Source organism: Spermophilus citellus, assembly GCF_964194105.1.
Source record: "Spermophilus citellus genome assembly, chromosome: 18".
In the NCBI taxonomy this organism is placed as follows: domain Eukaryota; kingdom Metazoa; phylum Chordata; class Mammalia; order Rodentia; family Sciuridae; genus Spermophilus; species Spermophilus citellus.
Window position 1 is genome coordinate 5382925 of NC_138200.1, and position 23360 is coordinate 5406284.

Consider the following 23360-nt stretch of genomic DNA (forward strand, 5'->3'; position numbering starts at 1 on the left):
TGTGGAGAGGAGCCGCCCTGCTGGCAGAAGCCCCTCCACCGTGGGCGTATGTCACCTGGAAGTGACTCAAGCCTTCAGATGATGCACATCCACAACAGAGGATGCAACCCTATGAGGGGTCCCCAAGCCCGAAACGCCCAACAAAGCCACTTCCAAACTTTGGCCCACAAACATTGTAAAAGAGAAGAACAGTTTCCTGTTACTTTAAGCTGCTAAGATTAGGAGATGATTTTCTATGCAGCAATAGATCACTAATACATGGATCAATCAGTACAATATTGGACCACATGTGACATGGCATTAGGCCAAACATTATGAAGGGCAAAGCACTTTGTCAGCTCTGTGAGTCTCGAAAAACTTCCATGATAAATTCCTTGACCTTATTTTCCAAATTTACACCTTGGCAACTATTGACCTAAAAGGTAAGGCAGAAAGTTAGCCTTAGGATTGGAGGGCATGGCTAGGGAGACACTGGCGTCTGTGTGTGTGAGTCATGGGTTGTCCCTCCTCTGTGACAATACCCCGTGTGCTTTATGTGTCCATGCACAAAGCTGGTCCTGGTTTAGCTGTGCTGGTCAACTGGTTGGTGTGCGATTCCTGTGGGAATGGGGGGGTGGAAAGGGTGGAAGGAGACGTCTTAATAATTATTATTGATTCTGTATACAGTTTCTGAAAATCTCTTCTCTCTGAAGAACAAAGTATCAACAGCTTAACTTGCAGACACCTGCCACCTTGAGACCATGGCTAGCTCCCAGAGACCCTTGCACAAGGTGTTAGGGACAACCTGGTTATCAAGATTTATTTTGCTAGCTGGACTTCTGCCTAGGTCCTTCCTCCAGGGTCTGCATGGCCACTAGTATGGAGAAGAATGTTTGCTCTGGGGTGCAAACGGTAAGGACATATCTGTCTATCCAAGAGCTGACATTAGTTCTTAGTGTTCTTTATAGTATTGGTTCTTATTCTGTTCTTCACTAAAGAGAGCATTTATTCAACTGCTAAGAATCAGGAGAATCTGGTTCCATGTCAAAATTAGCAGAAAATCCTTAAAGTGAACAAATTCAGGCTCTGAACGGGCGCAGCATCCTAACTGTTATTTGAAAAACTACCAAAAGGGAACAACACACCTTCCCAGGTGACTCTGATGGAACGCCCCTGACCAACATCAACATTGTCACGTGGAAGCGGCTACCCAGACTGAGCATGGAGCTGGGGAGACCTGAGCCTGGAACCAGAGGGGAAGCACAACCCCAGATGTTGAGTGGCTTACACAGATTTTTTTTTTTAATCTAGAAGAAGCAGCAGCTCTTAGGGTGCGGTGGACACAGGAGCTATCTCCAGACGCTCCAGGGTCTGGAATGTGCATTCTGAAATAAAGGGGGCTTTTCCTGGATTTGAAAGGCAACTTTCCTCACTCACAAGTACTCAGCCATCCCCTGGGTTACCTCCTGGGAAGTGGAATTGCTGGGGATGCCCCAAGATCTCCTTCCCGTGCCCCGTGCCTGAGCGGCCACAAGGTGGCGCTCCGACCCCGCCAGTGGGTTTGCACTGGCGCCTGACCTGGGAACCCTGCAGAGCAGGCACACCAGCCTGCTGCAGCCTTTGGTCCCTGGCTTCTGCTGCTACATCCAGAGAAGGTGCATCTATGTGAACGGGGTGTCCTGTCTCAAGCTGCCTGAATCCAGGGTTGAAGCTTTCCTGGTAGCACAGAAAAGGAAAACGAGTTGAACCAATTGTGTGTGTGTGTGTGTGTGTGTGTGTGTGTGTGTGTGAACTTTTAAAATATAGAAAATAACAGACCAGGTGTGGTGGCACCCAACTGTAATCCCAGACACTAGGGAGGCTGAGGCAGGAGGATCACAAGTTCAAATCCAGCCTCTGCAACATAGCTTGACCCTGGCTCCAAATAAAATATTAAATGAAAAGGGCTGGATTAAGCACCCCTGGGTTCAATCCCCTGTACCACCACCACCCCCGGATTATTAAATAAAGAATGCATACACATATATTCATAGATATACAATAACCAAGATGAAGATAAGCATGAAGATTAGTACACTTTGCAAAATACACAAATGCCCAAGAGAAGAAATGATGAGCATCAGCATCTCAGGACCCAGTGGTGTCCATGCTTCTTCCCCTCCTTTCCTCACTGTCACCAGGACCTGACTGTCATGGTACATGAACATGCCTCTCCTCTGTGGTTTGACTCTGTAGTTACAAACCCCAAATGCATATTTTAATTTTATGATTTAAATTTTATAGATCTACTCATTTGGTTTCTGCTCTATTTTCTATTTATACCTAAGAATCACTTACATAGATGTAGTTTTTTATAAAAGTTATTTATGATAAGTAACTTGCTGTAGGAATACACTACAATTTACTTATTCTGTCACCGATGAGCTGCTTACAGTTTGGAGTTACTATAAACAGTGGTGTAATAAACATTTGGGAACATGTATGCTGTTCATCATGAACATGTACATATAATTGAGAATATTTACTCACGTGGAATTGCTGGTCATAGGAGAGTAAAACAATCTCTTAATAGAATTTTCAAGTATTCTCAAAAGTAAAGAAATAGTATGATAATTTACCAACCTTTATAACTGTTTGTCAAACTTATTTCATTTACTTTCCCTTTCCTTTCTTCTAATCTGGAATGTTTGGAAGTAAATGTTATATATTCTATCATGAGTTACTTCAGTCTGTTTCTCTAGCAGATAAGGACTTTAAAAACAAGAGCCACAAGGCCACTGTCACAGCCAAGCCCATCAGGCTTCCAGATACACAGACACCAATAAAGTCTTCCTGAGATGTCGCCCTGGGCTTTAGAATGCTGGAAAGAGAGATGGGTCAATCCACACAACCACATAGTGTCTTTTCATTTACTCCACAGAGTCACCACATCCGTGCAAAGGGGTATGTGTGGGAGAAAAATATTCACAAAAAATACCAGGTAAAGGACTCTTACCTGAAATACTCAAAGAACTTTTAAATCTCAACATTAAGAACAGAGACAGCTGGGCACAGTAGCGCACACTTGTAATCCCAGAAGCTGAGGCAGGAGGATTGCTGGTTCAAAGCCAGCCTCAGCAACTTAGCAAGAACCTAAGCAACTCAGTGAGACCCTGTCTCTAAATAAAACATAAAACAGGCCAAGGATGTGGCTCAGGGTAGAGCACCCCTGGGTTCAACCCCTGGTATCTTAAAAAAAAAGAGAGAGAGAGCCCATTTCAACAATGGAACAGAGGGCTTGGCTTGTACCTGAACAAAGAAGATACGGGGGAGACTCAAACCAGAACAGATAGGGTGTGCTCCTATCAGAAGAGGCCCTCTCCCAGCCCTGGCAACACCACTCGGTGCAAGATGCCGAAGCTCCTGGCACAGTCTGTGGAAACGGGAACCAGTACGGTCACTCGGGGGACAGCCTTGCAGTCTCCCCAGTATCACACACACACACACACACACACACACACACACACACACACACTCACTGCACTGCCCCGTAGTTGTGCTGCTGGATATTCACCCTGAGGAGCCGAAAACTCGTCCACACAAAAACCCACACGTGGGTGCTCGAAGCAGCGTTGTTCATTATCCAAAGTGGGAAGCAACCAAGGTGACCTTAGCAGATGAATGGACGAGCTGTGGTCCACCAGACCCTGGGATGCTTTCAGTGCTAAGGAGAAAGGAGCTGTCACACTTTGAAAAGACTCAGAGGAAGCTTAAATGCACAGGGCAAAGAAGCCCATCTCAGAAGGCCTACATGCCCCATCCTGAGACAGAAAAAGATGAAGGTACACAGCCCTGAAAAAGATTGGTGCTCACTAGGGATTAGGGACAGAGGGGGACAGAGTGGAAGAGCAGAGAGGACTTTAGGGCTGCTATGCGTGGGCCTATAACAGTGGTACGTGTCATTGCTCATCTTTGCAAACCCACAGAATGGGCACCCTGATGAGATGTGGCTCCAAGTGGCAATAATGCATCAACGCAGGCTCAGCACATGTACCCCTCTGGCAGGGGCTGTGGCTACTGGGACGAGCTGCGAGAGGGCAGGAAGCACCTGAAAGATTTCTGAATCTTCTGCTAAATACACTGTGAATCTAGAACTGCTCTAAAAAACTAGGGTCTACTTAGGAAAATACAAAAAGACCGTGTGCTGACATGACCCAGCTCTTGCATCTCATGGCTTGGAATTCACTCTCACTGGACAGAGGGTGGCTGGGACACATTACTGTAGCCCAGTGATTGACATCTGCTTTTCTTAGAGAAGAAGAGGGTGAATGCTGGGTGGGCAGGGGAGTCCCTGCCACAGATCACCCATTGGCTACTCCTCACTACACTCTTCTCCCCAAACACAGGAAGTCCCAACCCTTCCAAGACAGACATCCCCAAAGGTTTTGTTTGTTTGTTGTGGTGCTGGGGATCAAACTTCCAAGTTTTATCCTGGAGTTTCTGACTCAGTCAGGTCTGAGAGTGTGTCTTTCTGATAGTGACCCCCAAACCTAAAGAGTCCTCAGCTTCAGGGCTGGGGTTGTGGCTCGGTGGTAGAGCGCTCACCTAGCACGCATGAGGCACTGGGTTCCACCCTCAGCACCACATCAAAATAAAATAAAGGTATTGTGTTCACCTACAAGTAAAAAATATATATACTTAAAAAAAAAAGAGTCCTCAACTTCCAAAGACATCCAGTGTGTGGATAGGATGGTGGTGTGGGTACTGGGCGTCCATTGAGAACTCCAGTGAAGGAAAGACAAACGGACAGGCTGTGACTGGCAGTCGACCAAGCCCAGGGAGTGAGAATCCTCTGCCCTGGAATGAAGGGGATTTCCAAGGAGTCCACGTGGAAGCCCAGGTCCTCGACCTGCAGGAGGCAGGAGCCATTCTTCATGGCCCTGGTTTCTTTCCCTCTGTGGTCACATCTTAGCTGGGCATTAAAGGTTTTGCATGTCTTGGGAACTTGACAGGAGTCAAGGAGCCAACGACACGGGCCAGCGGCTCTGTCCAGGAAGCGTGAGGAGCTTCAGGGGTGACAGAGGACAGGGAGAAGACGTGGGTGCGGTACAGCGGTGGAGGGCAGGACTCCTCATGACCCCCCCCCCCCCGCCTGACTTTCATTTTGAGCCCTTTCTTTTAGTGCTGCCTGGGGAGAGCGTATGACACCACGAAGTCCCTTTGGAGCAGTTATGTGAACAGCACGTGTCACGGGTGGACTTATTTAAAGGCAGAGCCATCCTGTGACAGTGAGCCAGAGTGGTTTACTTAAGCAGACACTCAAAATGGGAAGCGCTCCTGAAAATGCAGAGCCAGATGGGCATTTATCCATGTCCTCTGCAGGAGGACAGAGGTCCACCAGACCTGGTCATGCTCAGGTTGTAAGGGCTGGAGAGGGTTTAGTTAAATTAATTAATTACTCAAATTTCTGTGGTAATGAGGATGGGACCCAAAAGTGATCTACCACTGAGTTACGTCCCTTGCCTTTTTATTTTTTATTTTGGAATAGGGTCTGGATCCTCCAGCCTCAGCATCCGGAGTAGATGAGACTGCAGGTGTGCATCACTGTGCCCAGCTGGAGATTGTTTAAATTAGAGATTAAGGATTCTCATTTACCACCTAAGTGAAAGTGCTGTTTATTAATCCATTAGTTCAATAAATATTGATCCATTCAATCAACATGACAGTTGTTATTTTATACATAGGGGATGAGGATCCATCAGTGAGAGACCGACCAAAATCTCTGCCTTTGGGTATATTTTACATTCTCATTGTTTGAGAGAAACCTTGTCCAGTCCTGTATACAATTATGCTTTTTCATGCTATTTGACAGTTTTGATAAAACAACTACATCCCTTGAAAATTACAGTTTACCAAAACTGAAAGAGAAGGGAGGGAAAAATGAATCATTACTATTAAAGAAATTGAACCTGTTACTAAAAATCGTCCCAGGAAGAAAACCCAAGGCTTACTGGATTCACTAGTGAGTTTTTCTAAACATTTAAGAACAATGTAACACCAGAAAATAGAAGCATAGGAATTACTTCCCTCCCCCTTTTAGGAGACTGTTGTAAGTTTGATGTAAATGTGGCCAGAACATCAGAGGAAAGTGAAGTAACAGAGATAACAGAGCCACCCTGGCATACACAGAGCCCACACCAATGCAGTGGGACAGACTATAAGTACACAAAGCCAACCATGATGGAGCATGCTTTATTCCAGGAGGACAAGGGAGGGGAACATAATCAATCTAATTTATGATCAAGTAAAAGGATAAAAAATATAATCTTAATATATGTAGAAAACACATTTCCTAAAATCCAATGACCACTTGTGATTTTTTTTTTTTTAAAAAAGGGAAATTTTTAGCAAATTAAGCACAGGAGGGAACATATATAGTCTCACATTTTAAAAACAGGAACAAAAAGCCTGTAGCAAACATTTTACTTAATGATGAAATAGCACAGTTTTACTTGAGGTATCTAGTCTGATCTAAGCCTTATAAATTCATTACTCTTCCCCCTTAGACTCTTTCTCCAACTCCTCTTAGCCCAGGGTACAGACGCAGGTCAAGTACCAAAAATGTCACCCAGAGTATCAAAACCCCATTGTCTGTTTCTTTCCCCAAATCAGGGGACACAGAAGGACTTTTTCAGGGCAAGTGAGAACATGGCTGGAGGGAAGAGGAATCTGGAGCTGGGACCAGGGTGGGCTACCCCAGACCCCTCCTCACTTTGCCTGTAACTCAACCTCTGCAGGGAGCGAGGAAGAGTTGGTGGCTGTGTCACTGGGCTGGGCCGAGTCCTCGGTCAGGGCCCTCTCCAGACTGGCCGGCAGGGAGCGGATCAGCCTGTCCCGGAAGTCCTGGCCCACGAAGACGTAGAGCATCGGGTTGAGGCAGCTGTTGAAGAAGGCCAGCGAGCTGGTCGGGTTGACCAGGACCTCGAGGATTTTGTACTTACCATGGAACAACATCTCCTGGAGCCAGACCGTGCTGAGGAGGGCCACCAGCTGGAAGGGAAACCAGCAGATGAAGAAGGAGGCCACCACGGCAGTGAGGACCCGCAGGGGGCGGCTGGAATGGATCAGGCCCTTCCTGCGGATCTTGGCAGCAATGAGCCCGTAGCAGACGGCGACGATGGACATGGGCATGCTGAAGCCTATGATGAACCGGATGATCCCTCTCATGGTCAGCATGGTGATGGCCACATTCAGCCTCTCCTCAAGGGTGGCACCCCAGGACCTAAAGTTGAAGGTGCAGTACACGTTCCCCTTCCCTGTGGGGTCGCTGACTGTAGTCAAGAAGATGAAAACCGGCAACGTGAGAACGAGGGCCAGAATCCAGGGTGCCACGATCACCTTCTTGGCCAGACTCACGGTGCGGTGGTTCTGGGCCCAGACCGGGTGCAGGACACAGATGCAGCGGTCCAGAGCTATGAGGGCGATCAGGAAGACGCTCCCAAACAGGTTAATGTCCACCACAATGTGAACCAACTTGCAGAGGAACCAGCCAAAAGGCCATTTTTCCCTCATGGCCATGGAGACGATGAGGAACGGCAGGGTGGCCGTGAAGGAGAAGTCGGCCAAGGCCAGGTTCAGGTAGCAGATGGTGGTGACCGTGTGCGTCATGCGGAAGCCGGCCACCCAGATGACCAGCCCGTTGCCCAGCACACCGAGGACAAAGGTGACGGCGAGTACCACCAGCGGGATTATCTCCAGAACCGTGTAGCCAGGGGACTCATAGGACAACTCTTCAGATCCGTTCTGAGGAAAGGAGAAGTTGGCGTCCATCTTGCCCACACCTGAAACACGTCAACAGTGGCCATTTCTCAGGTGTGCGTCCATCTCTCAGCATCCCTGTTCAGTGCCCGCCTCACCCACCTCTGTGGCACCTACTCCAGAGAGGACCCGTTCTACCAAGCCTCGTGGCCAGCAGTACCACAAGATACTGGCACTCTCCCGCATGTTCTTTTGGGAAAGGATGGTTCTTCCTATTCCCACAATCGTTGGTCCACATCCTGCCTCCCAGGAGATTACTTTACCAAGAAGACTGCAAGCCCTGAGCACCAGCAGAAGAACTAAACCGAGAGGGCACAGGCCACCCAACTGCTGGAGCAGGCGCTGAGCCCAGCGAGGAAAGCAGTCAGGAGGTGGCAACCTGCTTCCACCCACGACTCAATGCAACAATGCTAGCATTCCAATGCCCAGTTCATGCAGTCCCCAGGTCCCTTGACAGCCCTTGACTGATGGTGCAGCCACCATTTCAGTTAATTTAATGGTTTCAGCTACTGTTTCAGCAGTGGAGAGCAAAGGGCCTGTGGATTCTGTGCTCTCCCCAGTAGAAGCCTGAAGGGCGACTTGGTGCTGTGTGGTCATGGGTTACAGCCTGTGAATTCTGTGCTGGAGGAAGACAGTGAGGAAGGCAGCTCTGAACCCACTGTCCCTGCCTGAGCTCAAGCGCTTCTCTGATTGAGATGCAGAGAATCTGCACGTGTTGTACAGCTGCAGGGGGATAAAGTGTAGGAGAGTAACATGTTAGAATTGGAGGGTTCTCATGAGAAACCATGCACGGTGTTCCTTTCTAGACATAGGATCCAGTTTCGTCTATGGAAGAGCTCTAGGATGCTCATTATTTTTAGCTTTTGAGAGAATAAATTGGTACTCAGAGCTATTATACAACCTGCTGAAGGTCTCTTAAAGAGGAGAGGGAGGATTTCAGTCCAGTGTGGTCTGCAAATAGGGTGTTGCTCATGATAACCTTGTGAGGTCACCACGCCATCCTTTCACCTGGGCAGAAACCACAGCCAGCAGGGGTCCAACCAGCCGGTGGAGGTGGCAAGATTTGAAAACTAGGCTCTACCAGTTCCAGAGAGAACACCTTTACCACTCTAATCACCCTTGAAAGACGGCCAGGTGTGATGGCACCTGGTGTCTGGCACTCTGATGTCCTTGGTCTCCTCCCTTCTCGCTCCTTCTCTCCTGGTCTCTGCTCACCACAGGCACTGAGGTCCTCTATGGGGCATGTGTACCTCACTAGGGCTTCTCAGCCTCGGACCTCCTGACATCTGGGGCTGGGCGATTCCTTGTGGAGGGGGACGTCACATGCATTGTGGGTTAGTTAGGAGCATCCACCAGACGTCAGGGCAAGTCCCCTCTAATGACAACCAAAGCTGCTGTAGATGTTATACAATGTCTCCCAGATGTCAGAAGCACCCCGGTTGAAGGTCACTATTGTAAAGACTACCAGGCTCCAGAGGCAGATACAGCTGCCTTCCAATCCCATCTTGATGCCTCCCAACACGAGTTCTAGGTCAATGGCATCTCTTTGAGCCTCAGTTCCCTCCTCTGAAGGAGAGGAGAGGCTTTTATGGTGAAGACTGAATTTCAGATGAGCACTAAATAAGAATAGGTGGAATTTTCTGGGATAGGTGGAGCAAGTCTTTTTTTTTTTTTTTTTTTTTTTGGTACCGTGGATTCAACTCAGGGGTGCTTAATCACTGAGCCAAATCCCCAGACCTTTTCAATTTTTATTTTGAGAGAGGGTCTCACTGACTTGCTTAGGGTCTCCCTAAATTGCTGAGGCTGGCTTTGAACTTGCCACCCTCCTGCCTCAGCCTTTCAAGCTGCTGGGATCACAGGTGAGCATCACCTGTCCTGCTGGAGGAAGTCTAGCAGGTGGGGACCCTGCCCCGGCAGGCTCTGTGCATCGGGGCTCAGCTCTGCGGTGTAGAAGTTCCAGGTGAGGGGAGGAGAGTGCTCCACAGTAGGAGCTGCACCTGGACATCGCCCACCCTCAAGCAGCTTCCCTCGACCCGCTCCCACCTTGGCGGCTCTTGGAGATCTCATGTGTTAACGTGTGTTAAGCACTGAATGTGCTCAGAGACCCTGCGGATGCTCTGCATTGGTTATAATTAGTCTAATCGAGGTGCAGAGGAGGGAGTTCAGACTTAGATTGGTTACATTAGTGTTTTGAACCTCCAGGAAGAGAGCTAGAGACAGAACTTGAGTTTGGCTGACTGATTCCTCCAGAACTTGCTCTGAACCCTCTCCCACCCCGAGTTTCCTCAACAGACTCGGGTTTCCTCTTTCCACCTCCAGTCACCCACTGGGCACTTGGAGGGTTCGCAGCACCCAATGGGCTCTAAGTGCTCGATTCAGATGCCCACACCACAGGAAGGACCACGGTGGCCGGGTCCTGGAGGCAGAGCTGGGCCATCTTGGGTGCAGCCTGGCTGCAGGGCGGAGCAGGAACCACACCTGCAGAGGGTCCTGCGCTGGTGCTGGGGGCCCCCTGGGTGAGATGTGCCAATCCTCCTGATGACAACATCCTGGCTTTGGGACAGGCACCACCATTGTGTAACAAAGGAAATGCAGCTCAGAGAGGGAAGTGACTTGCCCAATGTCCCCATTATTCAGGGGCCACTGATTTCAGGACCACAGACTTCAGGTGGAAACGGCACTTCCTGGCTAACTCACTGGACTCCACAGCACCGTCACATTGCCACCTTTCCTGTGACCCTCCAGTGCTTCCACTGTCCCTGGACCCACCTGACTGGGACCCCTGCTCTCAGCTCCAGGTGCCCCTGTGCTTGTCACCATAGGTACAGGGGGTTCACTCTCCACTGCGGGGTCCTCTCTCACCCTCCCAGCAGCTCCCTCCAGATCCCCCACCCAAGATGCACCTCCCACCAGATCACCCCCACGGCCATGTCCTCTCCTCCCCTAATGGACCTTCCTTGGCCTGGGATCCCTCCCGACTTCAGCCCTGGGCCTCCGAGGACTTCTCTCTGTGGAAGGAGGCCGCCCCAGGCTTGGGGGACTCTCTGACTGGCCCGTCCTCTTCTCCTCACGGTTTCTGGACTCCACATTGACTTACGACCCTCTCTGGCCAAACCCCCTGGCTCCTTCCCAGGGACATCCCGAGTTAGAGTCCCTTAGGCCTCTGCTCCCTGAGAGCTCTCCTGATGCTTGAGGCCATGAAGTCACCTCCCACGTTCTTGTCCTCTTGGTAGCTCAACTGGCCCCTTTCTTTCCAGCCCAACCTACAACTTCATTTTCTTCTTCTTTTTTTTTACCAGACCCACACCTGACTGTAAGTGGTGGCTGCACCTGGGCCAGAGCCTTTCACAGGTGAGACCCTCCCATGTCCACGGCAGGCAACTTGCTGAGGGCGTCTCACGATGTGGCCAGCTGAGCCACTTCCCTGGAGCTCTCCTCTGATACAAGGAACTGATTCCTGACCCCTCCCCAGGGAGTCCTGGCACCCCGCCTGACAGACATGGCCCACACCAGACTCCTAAGTGTCCCAGCTGCCACTCTCTCCCAGTGCTTTCTATTTGAGCTTCAGATTCACTGATTAAAACTCCAAATACAGAACTTATCTTTGACTTCTTTTTCCTTTGCCCTCAAATCCAGTCCAAACCTACTGATTCTGAATGTCCTGCCCACACAGCAGAATTGTCCCCATCACCACTATGCTGGCCCATGGTCCTTTGTATCGTCACCAACCTTGCATTGACTTGGTCCTGAACCTGCTGCCTACCCCCTCCCCACACACAATCCATTTTCTAGACAGAAGCCAAATGACATGTGTGTTTGTGTGTGTGTGTGTGTGTGTGTGTGTGTGTGTGTGATGCTGGGGACTGAACTCAGCTGGACAAGCACTCTACCACTGAGCTACATCCACAGTCCCTTTTTATTTTGAGTCAGGCTCTCACTATAGGCTGGCCTCTAACTTTCCATCCTCCTGCCTCAGTCTTCCAAGAAGTGGATATTCCAGGTGTGCTCCATGGCACCTGGCCCAAATGATCTTTCAAAAGGACAAATAAGATCACGACATTGAAGCCAGGAATGGTGGTATGAATCTGTAGTCCTAGTCACTTAGGAGGCTGAGGCAGGAGAGGCACCAGGGCCCAGGAGTCCAGGCCAGACTGGGCCTCCTGAGGGAGGCCCTGCCTCAAAACACAAAATTTTACAACTCATGACTTTACTGTGCTCAGAGCCTCCAGCCATGTCCACTCAGATCTTACACACTGTGTTCCTGTCTCACGGAGCTCTTTGGAGACCTTGAATGTGCAAGCTCACTGCCCCCTCAGGGACTTGTATGCTTTGTCCCCTGCAGCTCCTGGCATCCTTCCTTGTGCGATGCCCTTGCCCGGCTCATCCTGCATATTCTCGTGTCATCCTAAATTTTACGTCCTCACCCACCAGGTTGTAAGCCACCCCCACCCAGGCACGGCCTGCCTCACCAGATGCTTTTCTAGTTCATTTATTCATTAATTTTTTTCCGTCCAAGAAGCCCCCTACACTAGATGGCCAGCTGCACAGGACGGTCCAGCTCGCTCAAGGCTGTGTCTGGAGTCACACTGACCAATACAAACATGACAAATAGGAGCCACAGGGCTACAGTTTTCCAGGAACCAGGGGAAAAACAAGCTTTAAAATTCAGGGGCAATGTTTTATTTAACCCAATATATCCAAAAGAATATCACTGGAACATTTAACCCAAATAAAAAGCATTGAGCTGCGTGTCGGGGAGCATACCTGTGATCCCAGCTACTCGTGGGTTGAGGCAGGAGGATCCTGAGTTGGAGGACACCTTAGTGAGACCCTGTCTCAAAAAGTAAAAAAGAATAAATAAATTAAACGGAAGCAATTTTTTAACATTCTGTCTTTGAATATCGCGAGCACGTTTTGCCCTCTGCACACTCCAGGCGAGAGCTTGGAGCCCTCTGCTGCAGGAGGGTCTGATACTGCTCTGCTCTTGGTTGAGGAGCTACCTGTCATGAACAGGCCTTCAGACAATAATTCTGAAAGTGTTAAACCCCAACTTACTATGAGCTGGGGTCCTCTCCCTGCGGTCTGGCTTCCTGTGGAGTGACTCAGGTCTCTGAGCTCTGGCAGGGACTTTATTGAGGTGGGAGGGGCACAGGGTGTCAGGGCCCATCATGTGACAGAAGCCCAGGGTGCTTCACCGTTTCCTGGAGAGACGGATCTGCCCTCCATGGGCTCTTGTAACATGTCTGCAGCTACCTCACCTCTAACCTGCCGTCCCCAGATATCAGGCATCCTGGAAACCAGCCTCTTGCGAGTCAGGAAAGTGACAAGGACCAAGGTGGGAAGGATGGGAGACAAGCCGTGGAGGACGGGGAGTCTGGGAAGCACAGCTCACTCCTCTGCTTACGCAACGCCTTGGGTGCCAGATGTTGGGTTCTCCACACCGAATAATCCTCCAGTCCTCTGTGGACAGAGCGGGGTGTCCTGCAATTCCGTTCTGTGCCTACCCCTCCCAGATGCAAGGGCAGGGGGCAGCGCGCCACCTCTCCATGGGAGGAAGGTCAAAGAACTTTGTGTCACTTGTGAAACATTGCACTGTGGCACTGGGGGACACCGTCACCCAGGTGGGAGCCTGCAGGGGGAGCAGAGCACGTTGGCTGCTGGGGTCCCCACAGGAAGCATCAGAGATGCAGTGGCTCAAGCCATGGAAAGGGCTTTCCCCCAGTGCTGGAGCTCTGCAGTCCCAGATCCAGGCGTCCACAGGGCTGCCTCCTCCCAGGGCCTCTCTGTGGCTTGTGGATGGCCCCCTCCCTGCAGCCTCCACCTATGCTCTGTGCACATCTTTGTCCTAATGTCCTCCTCTTAGGAGGACGCCTGGAAAAGAGGTTAGGCCAACCCTGATGGCCTCGTTTTAGCTCCTGAAAGGCCCCACCCCAAGTAGCCACGTTTGAGCTGCTTCAGTGTGAGATCCGGGGAGGGGGCTCTGGACAATGGAGCTATGGGAAAGCGCACCCCAGACATGCTGGAGAGGGGCTCATACAAACGGATGAGGAAGACCACTGCCTGCAGTTCAGGAGCGAGCTCCAAGCAGGGGACAGGTGCTGGGGCTGTTGGTTGTGGAGGGAGAACGTGAAGCCCGCCCGGAGGGGTCCACACACAGAGAATGCAAAATCGGAGACAAGAGCGTTCTTCCGATGACTAGGATGTTTGTGTTTGCCACGCAGGATTTCATGGTGAGTGATTCGCATTAGTTATACTAGCTGTTCAATTAAAACAAAAGGCCTCTGTAAATAGTGGGACTCTCGACTCAGAGGTGAAGAGACAGACTCAGGACGGTTCATCCAGGGGTCAAATGAGCCAAGAATGGATTTTACATTTTTTACTAATTGAAGAAAACCAAAAAAGAACATTTCATGACTGTGAGAAGTGACACAGAAGAGTGGAATGGGGTGTGGCTTGGTGGTAGAGTGCTTGCCTGGCATGCACGAGGTCCTGGGTGCCATCGTCAGCACTGGGAGCAGGGAAAAGCACCAAATCCAATTGCAGTGTCCTGAGGTCATGTGTGTGGGTGGGTCCGGCTGTCCTCCTGCAGTCCAGCAGGGCTGAGCAGCTGCCCGAGGACTCTGTTCCCTACCAAATGTGGACTCTTCACTATGTGGCCCTTAATGAAAAATGCTGGCCCCTGGCTAAATGGCAGGTCAGCCACACAACCAGTGGCCCATGGGCCTGGGTTCCAGCCCAGGAGGCACCACCCCAGGCTCACAGCCATGTCAGGCAGCCCTGGTTCAGCGGGTGGACGGCGTGTTCATCATGCCCAGAGATGCCCCCTGGCTGGACCCCAGAGCCACTTCCTTGGGCTTGGCCTAGATTAGGCAATGGGGCCACCTGGGTGGAAGCGGCTTTGAGACTTTCCTTCTTACTTCACCCCAACTAGGCTGTGCTGCTCAAGCTCGTCTGTGCGTTTTGCAGATCCTGGTGGGCTACGCGCAGAGTGTTTGGGAGCCAGGAACAGGACCTGCCTCTGGGCAACAGACAGGGGCACCAGGAAGAGCCACCAGCCTTGAGGAGACGTCGAGCTGTGCTGGGCAGTACACCTGCAGAGTCCTCCTCTCTGCGCCCCTTTGGCCCTCCTCCACCAGGCACAGTGGTGTCCCCTGCCATACTCCTCACTTGACTTCTCCCCCAAGTGTGCCTTCCTCGTGACTCTCAGATATATTCTGTCCTGACCCTTCCTCCCTTGGGAGTCTTCTGGAATATATCTGTTATGTGTGACCACAAATAAATTCTTACAAAATGCAAATGTAAAGATATCTCATTCTGATTTCAAAACTTCAGTGATGCTCTGTGTCTTCCTCACTGCCCTGGCTTGGGGATGCTGCAATGGGATGCAGGAGCTCTGCTAGCCACCTCGTAGCCCAAGGTGTCAATCAGGAAGAAAGCCACAATATTTAGATGAAAAAGTGGACAGATTCAAATAAATACGGATCATGATTGTATTGTTCAAGCAGAACCCTAAACTATTCCTATCCACCTCCAAAATTGCAAAGTAACCATAAATGTTGTCCTTAGTTTCAGCCATTGTTAAGTGAGGTTGTACATTACCTGTAATCGAGGACACCTAGTTGAAACAAGGCATTGGGATAACGGTTTTAGGATGAGTGTCCTTACTTCTGTTTATCTTTCCATATTTCTTTACATCACTCAGAACCTTAGGTGACACATAACGTTTCAGGAGCCCTGGCACCTTGCAGATGTGGACAGTGGTGGCTGAGGCTGATGCTCAGGCCTGGCCTACTGTCCCAGCCTCCTGGCCTCCCTTCCCCTCTGCTCCGGGTTCCTCTCCCATCTGCGTCTCTACCTCTTGCTGTTCTTCACCAATCTTTCTCACCCCAGGACTTGCCCCTTTCTTTATCATGATTTCTTGGGAGAAGGGGCCTGGCTGCCCAGATCCCCTGACCCTTGATGGGGGGGAAGTTTGAGCCTCTGCAGCCCACAGGGGATCCAAGCTGAGGAAAACGCCCAGGAGGCAGAGTTTCCGAAAGGCCCCAGGGCACTCCCGAGTTGTGGGTGAAACAGTGCCCCATGGGCATGTTCTTGGGTCCTCCTGAACCACCAGGAGTCCTGGTTTCCCCTTTCTGTTGCACAACTTGTTTAAGTTCCTGCCCCTTCCTCCTGCCCCTGGGTATATTTTCTGCTGACTCTCAGGGCCTGAGTCACTCCCCTGGAAATAAGGACTCAAAGCTCCTAGAACAAGGACCACGGCTGAGGGCTACACACAGGTGAGAGGCCCATGCAGCTGGGCTGTGGAGCTGGGTAAGGGTGTACTGAGCAGAGTGGGGTACAGAAGACCCCGGGGTAAGTCGTAGAGAAAGTCAGGACGAAGACGTGGGCACAGCAGACACTCACCCCTTTCAGGATGCTCTGCTGTGAAGGATGGCCAGGGAATGGGCCGCAAACTAAAACCTGGGCTGAAGTCAGAGAGGGACTATGTAAAGATGAGCAGCTCTGCAGCCCCCTGGGTGCCAAGGAGCAATCAGGAGTTGAGAGAAAACAGGGATGCTGCAGGAGGAAGGGGATCAGGGAGGGAAAGGGGCAGGTAGCTCTGGAGCCTGAGGACAGGGTGGGTCTTGGGCCGGGATCCCGTGTTCTGCTCAGAGCTGAAGCCAGAGAACAGCGGCTCTGAGCAGCCAGGGCAGTGGCTCTGCTGGGACAGGAGGCTCGGAGCTGTGAGGGGAAGAACTGAAGGTGCCATTATAGGTCATGTCATGTGAACGTGAGTGGAGGAGAAACCGGGGAGCCTTGGGGAGCAGGGATGTGTCCACGTCCTGTGTGGTCCTGGACGTGACGAGGGAGAATCCAGCTCTGCCCCCTTGAGAACTGCAAACCGAGGTCACACCCTGCTGCAAGCCCCAGTGTCCTCCTCCATCCCCATGTCCACATGGAGCTTGGGGAGATCAGGTGAAGCTGTGGCACAGTGTCAGGCAGCACCGGGGCTCGTGTCCACGGGGAACCAGTGTTTCTCCTGTGAACTGCGGCGGAGCCTGAGTCCCACGCTTTCTTCTCTGCCTTTCCTCATCTTTACTTGTTGCACAAAACTTCAAGGGTTGCCTTAGAGATGCCTGAGAACAAGCAGTCCTCCAACTGTCTCTGCAGTTGCTGGGAGGTGGGGGAGGCTTCTCCAAGTTGTTTCTGAGAGGAAAGAGCGTTGGGGTTCTGTAGAAATGTGAACCCCTGGTGCAGTTTCAAACGTCCAGCAGGCACTTTATAAAGCAAGAAGAAGCAAGTGGCATTGATTTTAATTCAAAATTTTATTAAATAATCATATAACCATACAGCCAAATTACTTAAATATGTAATCAATGTAAAAGTTTATTACTATTATTATTTTGGTACCAGGGATTGAACCCAGAGGTGCTTCACCACTGAGCCACATTCCCAGCCCTTTCTGTGTTTTTATTTAGAGACAGGGTCTCACTATGGTGCTGAGGCTGGCCTTGAACTTGAGATTCTCCCACCTCAGCCTCCTGAGCCTCTGGGATAACAGGTGTGTGCCACTGCACCTGGCTATAGAAGTTATAAACGAGATATCACACATTACCTTCTTCATCTTAAGTCTTCCAACTCTAATGGGTATTTTACTTTATGGCCCATCTCAAATAGGACTGGCTGTGTCACAGTGCTTAAAGCCCATGTGAGGACCCCCTGCCATGTGAGATGGCCTGTGTGTAGAGGTGGCACAGCCCAGCGGGTCAGAAAGACCCTGGCTACTGGAAGACTCCAAGCAATGAGCTTAAATGCCCTAAATCTGCACAAGGCGTATCATACTTGAGAGAGAGGGAGGGAGAGAGAGAGAGAGAGAGAGAGAGAACCCACAAACCCGCCACCCTAGCCTTACTCTGTGTGTATGGTCTGTCATCTGTCACTGAGCCTATTGGTACTGACTCATCCACCCCTTGAGGAAGCCTGCTGCACAGATCAGAAGAGACCAAGGCCTGGGGCCTGAGCCTGGCTTGTTCTCTGCCGTCGAATCTCCTGAGATGGCTGCGTTTGGACCGTCCTTTCTATCTTGCTCTTCTGCATCCCTGAGAGTCAGAGCCCACCCAGTGGGCAGAGAAGAGCATCCCATCCACCTAACGGGGTAGCCCCAGAGGCCAGGGGAGACAGCGTCCCCTTCCCAGGCTCCCGCTGACACAGAGGCCACCTGATGTAACCCTGGCCAACATGTTACCAGTTGTCACTCTGATTTGTCCCCCTCATTCACAGCTAATGAGCATTCATTATGATGTGCCGGCCACAGCACAGAGGGGAGGCCTCCCTGGTGACCCCGAGAGTGAGCAGCCCCTGGGCAGGAAAGCTGGTCTTGGCAGTCAGGGCTCCCAGCGCCTCTGCGAGGAGACGGGCTGCCTCCCACCTCTTTCTCAGTCCAGGCACCAGCTCTTCGTCTGTTTTTTGTTTTGTTGTGGTTGTTTTTAAGTTGTGCCAAAGTACACAACATAAAATTCACATTTTAAGTGAACAATTCAGTGGTAGTAGGTGCATTTTAAATGTTGTGTAACAGTGACACCATCTAGTTCTACCACTTTTTCCCCACTCCAGATTACACTCTGCATCCAATAACTCTTCATTTCCCCTCCCCCACCTTCTGGCACCCACTAATCTCCAGTGTGTGTGTGTGTGTGTGTGTGTGTGTGTGTGTGTGTGTGTAGGTGGTGACTTGAAACTGAACTTGAGCAGGGGCTGAGCTACATCCCTAGCCACGCCCCCCTCCCCACTACATTTTAAATTTTTATTCTGAGACAGGACCTTGCTAAATCGCTCAGCTTGGCCTCAAACTTGTGTGATACTCCTGCCTCAGCCTCCTAAGTAGCTGAGGTCACAGGTCACACCTGTAACCACCACTCCAGCCACTAATCTGCCTTCTGTCTCTGACTTGGCCTATTCTGGGTATTCACTGCAAGTGGAATCATACATAGGTTATCCTGGGTCTGGCTTCTTTTGTATAATATTTTCAAAATTCATCTGTGTGGTAGTGTGTATCAACACTTTATTTCTTCTTATATTCCATTGTGGGGAAAATGCAGTGTTTTGTTCACCCGTTTACCTGTTGGTCGACCCCCGGGTGGTCCCCGTCTTCAGGCTGTTGTGAAGGGTCTGTTGTGGGCGTTTGTGTTCAGTCTGCCTGGCGAGAGACTTGCATGTGAGCTGCCAGGGGAACATAGGACGCCCTCTAGCCCAGCAGGTCTGTGAAGAGGTTGCCCATTTTTAGAAGCGGGTAGATCCAAGGGACAGTGGTGACTTTGTTCTAGCTGGTATGGGAACCCTAGAGGACAGCGAGGGAGTGAGTGGACGGTAGTGGGTGCAGAGATAAGGGGCTGGAGAACCTGTGTGGGGTCCATAACTAAAGCCTGTTCACTGCTGAACTACTTCAGGTGTGGACAGGATGCAGGCCAACTCCTCTCTTGCCGCGAATGCATCTGCAGGGATGCAGGGCGCATCTGAGGGCTACGTCGTCCTGAATGTCATCTCTTATCTGGTACTCGGGGTCACCTTTGTCCTCGGCGTGCTCGGCAACGGGCTGGTCATCTGGGTGGCCGGCTTCCGGATGACCCGCACGGTCACCACCATCAGCTACCTGAACCTGGCCCTGGCCGACTTCTGTTTCACTTCCACTCTGCCCTTCCTCATAGTCTCCAAGGCCATGGGGGGACACTGGCCCTTTGGCTGGTTCCTCTGCAAGCTAATTTTTACCATCGTGGACATTAACCTGTTCGGGAGCGTCTTCCTGATCGCCCTCATCGCTCTGGACCGCTGCATCTGTGTCCTGCACCCGGTCTGGGCCCAGAACCACCGCACCGTGAGTCTGGCCAAGAGGGTGATCCTGGGGCCCTGGCTCTGTGCCCTGCTCCTCACCTTGCCAGTCATCATCCGCGTGACGACAGTGACGGATGTGCGTGGGACTGGGAAAACAGCCTGCACTTTTGACTTCTCTCCCTGGACCCAAGACCCTGCAGAGAAGATGAGAGTGGCCATCACCATGCTGACGGTCCGCGGGATCATCCGGTTCATCATCGGCTTCAGCATGCCCATGTCCATCGTTGGCATCTGCTACGGCCTCATCGCCAAGAAAATGCACAGACAAGGCCTGATCAGATCCAGCCGCCCTTTACGGGTCCTGTCTTTTGTCGTAGCTGCATTTCTTCTCTGCTGGTGCCCGTATCAGGTTGTGGCCCTCATAGCCACCATCAGAATCCGTGACCTCTTGAGAGGTCTGGGCAGTGATCTGAGATTAGCGATCGACGTGACCAGCTCGCTGGCCTTCCTCAACAGCTGCCTCAACCCGATGCTCTACGTCTTCATGGGCCAGGACTTCCGGGACAGGCTGATCCGCTCCCTGCCGGCCAGTCTGGAGAGGGCCCTGACCGAGGACTCGGCCCAGCCCAATGACACAGCCACCAACTCTTCCTCGCTCCCTGCAGAGGTTGAGTTACAGGCAAAGTGAGGGGGGTGGTTTGGGGTCACCTGAGAGCTCCAGTCCCAGCTTCCTCTCTCCTCCAGTGACACTGTCCCCCAGCTGTGGGCTGCCCATCTCATGCCCCTTGATTTGGGGAGAGGGAAAAGAGGCGAGGTTACTACTGATGTCTTTTTTTTTCTTTTTTGCCTGCTTGGTCAGAGGTGAGAAGAGAAATCATGCATCCTCATTAACCCAAAAGGATCCCAGTTGATACCTATTACCCTAACATCATGAATAATGTCCACTTCCTTTCTCAAAAGTGTCCTGCTGTGGACAATCAGCTGTAGGGTCGCCTTAGGAAATGAAGGAGGAGGGAGAGGTAGGGCTTAAATCAGATAAAAAAATTTAAAAGGTGCTTTGTAAGAGGCCTCAGGCCAAAAAGTAAATACACTGTGGAGCTGTGGAGAGGTCAGCTGAAGCCCTTGAAGTCCGGGTAAGATTGCCTAATTCCTCCTGTGGTAAAGGCTGGGGAAACCCATCGTCCTCCCCACAGGGCGGGCCTCAGGACGCCAACTCTGGCTTCAGTGAAGGATGAGTCCAGTTCACAGAGTATCCGGTGCCTGTTACCCTTGCTCTGAGCTTGGCTCACCCAGAGAGGAACCCAGGAAGTTCCCTAAATTCCTTTAAAAGCTGCTTGCATGAGATCCTCCAATGGGGAACATGCTTTCGAGAAGTTTGGTAATGTGGGCTCTGGGCCGGTCAGCCGCAGAGCAAGGTGAGAGTGTCCAGCTGAACTTCAGACACCCTTGGAGCCCATCCTCCCTCCCAGCACCTCCTTCAAGATTTCTGCTTTTCTTTTCTTTTTCTTTTTTTTTTTTTTTTACCCAATTCAGAGCTCTCTACTCCTCACACCCTGGTCTCTGCCTTCCTGCCCCCCGCATCGTCCCAACCCAAGCCAATCATCAGTGACGCCATCCTTTCTGAGAGGATGAGGGAGTCACTTAAACACCACGCACTGAGCATCACATTATTCCATGTTTAAAAAGAGACAGAGAGAGAACGCAAAAGGAAGAAAATGGGAGAAGAAAGCTGGATTCGGGAGAAGCCCAAGGCTGGGCAGCGATGGCTGCTCTCAGGACTCAGCCCCTTCCCTGGACTCCCAGTAAGATCTTTCCTGAGCAAACCCAGGCGCCTTCCAAGCCTTCATTACAGCATCCGGAGCCTTGATACAATCTACCCTTCTGACCCTCAGCATCTGCAGGGCATTGTCTGACTCCCTTAATAAATGGTTGTTGCATCAAACCTGTTGCTCCTGCACCTCTTTTACAGTTATCCAGGGAACTCACGTAGCCGGTATCTCTTTAGATCTCCAACCCCCTGAAGCCAGCTGACTTCTTCCTATCTTGACATACGGGGAAATTGAGACCAGGACAGGATGTGGTACCAGGTTGGAGGACCCACCCGGTCCTTGCACAAGAAAGCCCTCATTTCTGACACGAATAGAAAGTTCAGAGGTTCCCCAAACACCCTCAGTTTCTCTAATTTGGTAGAAAGAGTCACAGAGAGGAGGGAGGAATCCATCTGAGCAAAGAAGATGTGAGAGTTGACAACAAGGAGTCTCAGATTGCCGGGGCAGAGAGAGGTCACCTGACAATATCCAGCTCCTCCGACTGAGATGTGCTCTTTGCAGGTGTCTTCCCTTAAATCCCCTTGTGTTCTTCCAGTGCAGATTGTGAGCTTAATCCAGCTAGAGGGGGGATTTGCAAATTGCAAAGAATGATTCCTTCCTAAATTCTCTAAGATACTTGCCAGGATGTATTCAACCGGTCGGTGCCTATGGCTGAGGCTGACCAAGCTGAGGGAAATGGGCATAATTTGGTGAGTAGGTATTGCCCTCTGCCCGACCTGCTGGGGAATCGCCTGGTTCCACAGAAATAAAAGGCAGGAGAGAATGGCCCAGGAGGTGGCATAAAAAAACAAGAACAGCCGGGTGTGGTAGTAATCCCAGCAGCTCAGGAGGCTGAGGCGGGTGGATCACAAGTTCACAGCCAGCCTCAGCAGCTTAGCAAGGCCCTAAGCAACTCAGTGAGACTCTGTCTCTAAATAAGATATTTAAAAGAGACCTGGGGATGTGGCTCAGTGGTTAAGCACCTCTGGATTTAATCCCAGGTACAAAAAAAAAAAAAAAGAACAAGGACAGATGATAGCTCCTGTCCACTCCCAAATCCTGAGGATATCCAGCTCAGCCCTGAATGCTGCATCCATGAAAAACAAACCCCTCCAATAGAAGTTAGACACTAAGAATACAGACCTCTTGTCACACTGTCTGGACTGGAATCTTGACTTCACTTATAAGCTCTATGATTTGGGGAAGGTCTATTATTTTTTTCTGCATCAATAATTCAGTAATAGTCCCCTCTATAAAGAGACAACGCATTAAGATTATTTAATTGAACAGAGTTTAATGAAGGTACATGTAGGGTTAAGAGAACCAAAGAAAGGGTGATATATGTACCAGTGGGTAGCAATGTGCTGTCTTCATTTCCGGGGCTGTTGTAACAAATACCACAAATCTGGTGGGTTGACAAAACAAAAATTTTGTTATCCAAATGTTCTGGAAGTCAGAAGTCTGAAATGGGTTTTGCGGAGCTAAAATCAAGTCTCAAGAGTGCTGTTTCTAACAGAACTTCTAGCAAAGAGATTCTTTCCTTCCCCTTTCCAGGGGCTGGCCATCTTTCCACGACCTAAAGCCACTTTCTCCATCTTCAAATCCAGCAGCGTGGCACCTCCGTCCCTGTCTCACGCTCCCACCCTGCTGCCGCCCTCCTTCACCTAGAACACTGGTCCCAGGGATGATCCAGAACTCCCTCCCGTCTCCTGACTGCTGGGCTCTCCTATGAAAGGTGTGATTCTGTGGTTGTCTCTAGGAACTAGCTTGAGATTAATCTCCCCCTGCATCTGAAACCCTCTCAACTGTCAAAACGTCATAAAATGCTGAAAATATAAAACATGATCAATGCTCTTTCAGCTCCCCCACCCCCGGCCGGGTCACGGGGGTCATGAACCGTGTGATTCCTCCCCCACCCCCTAGTCCTCAGGCCCCATATGCTGTGGTGATACCCTGAGTACACCTCAC

At 50.8% G+C, this 23360-nt stretch overlaps 2 protein-coding genes across 4 annotated transcripts in view; one reads left to right on the forward strand and one right to left on the reverse strand.

Annotated features, from left to right (window-relative positions):
* The window catches only part of FPR1 (formyl peptide receptor 1), a gene marked incomplete at its 3' end in the record, with an annotated part of 45639 nt that extends 25367 nt beyond the window's left edge, over positions 1–20272 (forward strand). The window contains exons 1-2 of one of the 2 annotated variants that reach the window (XM_081274817.1): positions 16008–16052; positions 19203–20272. In XM_081274817.1, coding sequence (XP_081130943.1) covers positions 19214–20272 — 1059 coding nt within the window. In that variant the 5' untranslated portion in view covers positions 16008–16052; positions 19203–19213. Of the gene's footprint in view, positions 1–16007; positions 16053–19202 lie in introns of those variants that run through there. The other variant, XM_081274818.1, reaches the window with a different exon arrangement.
* LOC308637830 (N-formyl peptide receptor 2-like) lies at positions 6421–12874 on the reverse strand. Of its 2 annotated transcripts, none has more exons than XM_081274673.1 (3): positions 12832–12874; positions 12541–12607; positions 6421–7799 (listed from the first exon to the last, which is right to left on the reverse strand). In XM_081274673.1, exon 3 carries the CDS (start codon positions 7786–7788, stop codon positions 6727–6729), a length of 1062 nt encoding a protein of 353 aa, XP_081130799.1. In that variant the 5' UTR covers positions 7789–7799; positions 12541–12607; positions 12832–12874; the 3' UTR covers positions 6421–6726. The 2 variants fall into 2 exon arrangements, with proteins under 2 accessions (XP_081130799.1, XP_081130800.1); XM_081274674.1 differs by having other exon boundaries at positions 12541–12611; positions 12832–12851.
* Positions 20273–23360: the final 3088 nt, after the last annotated feature.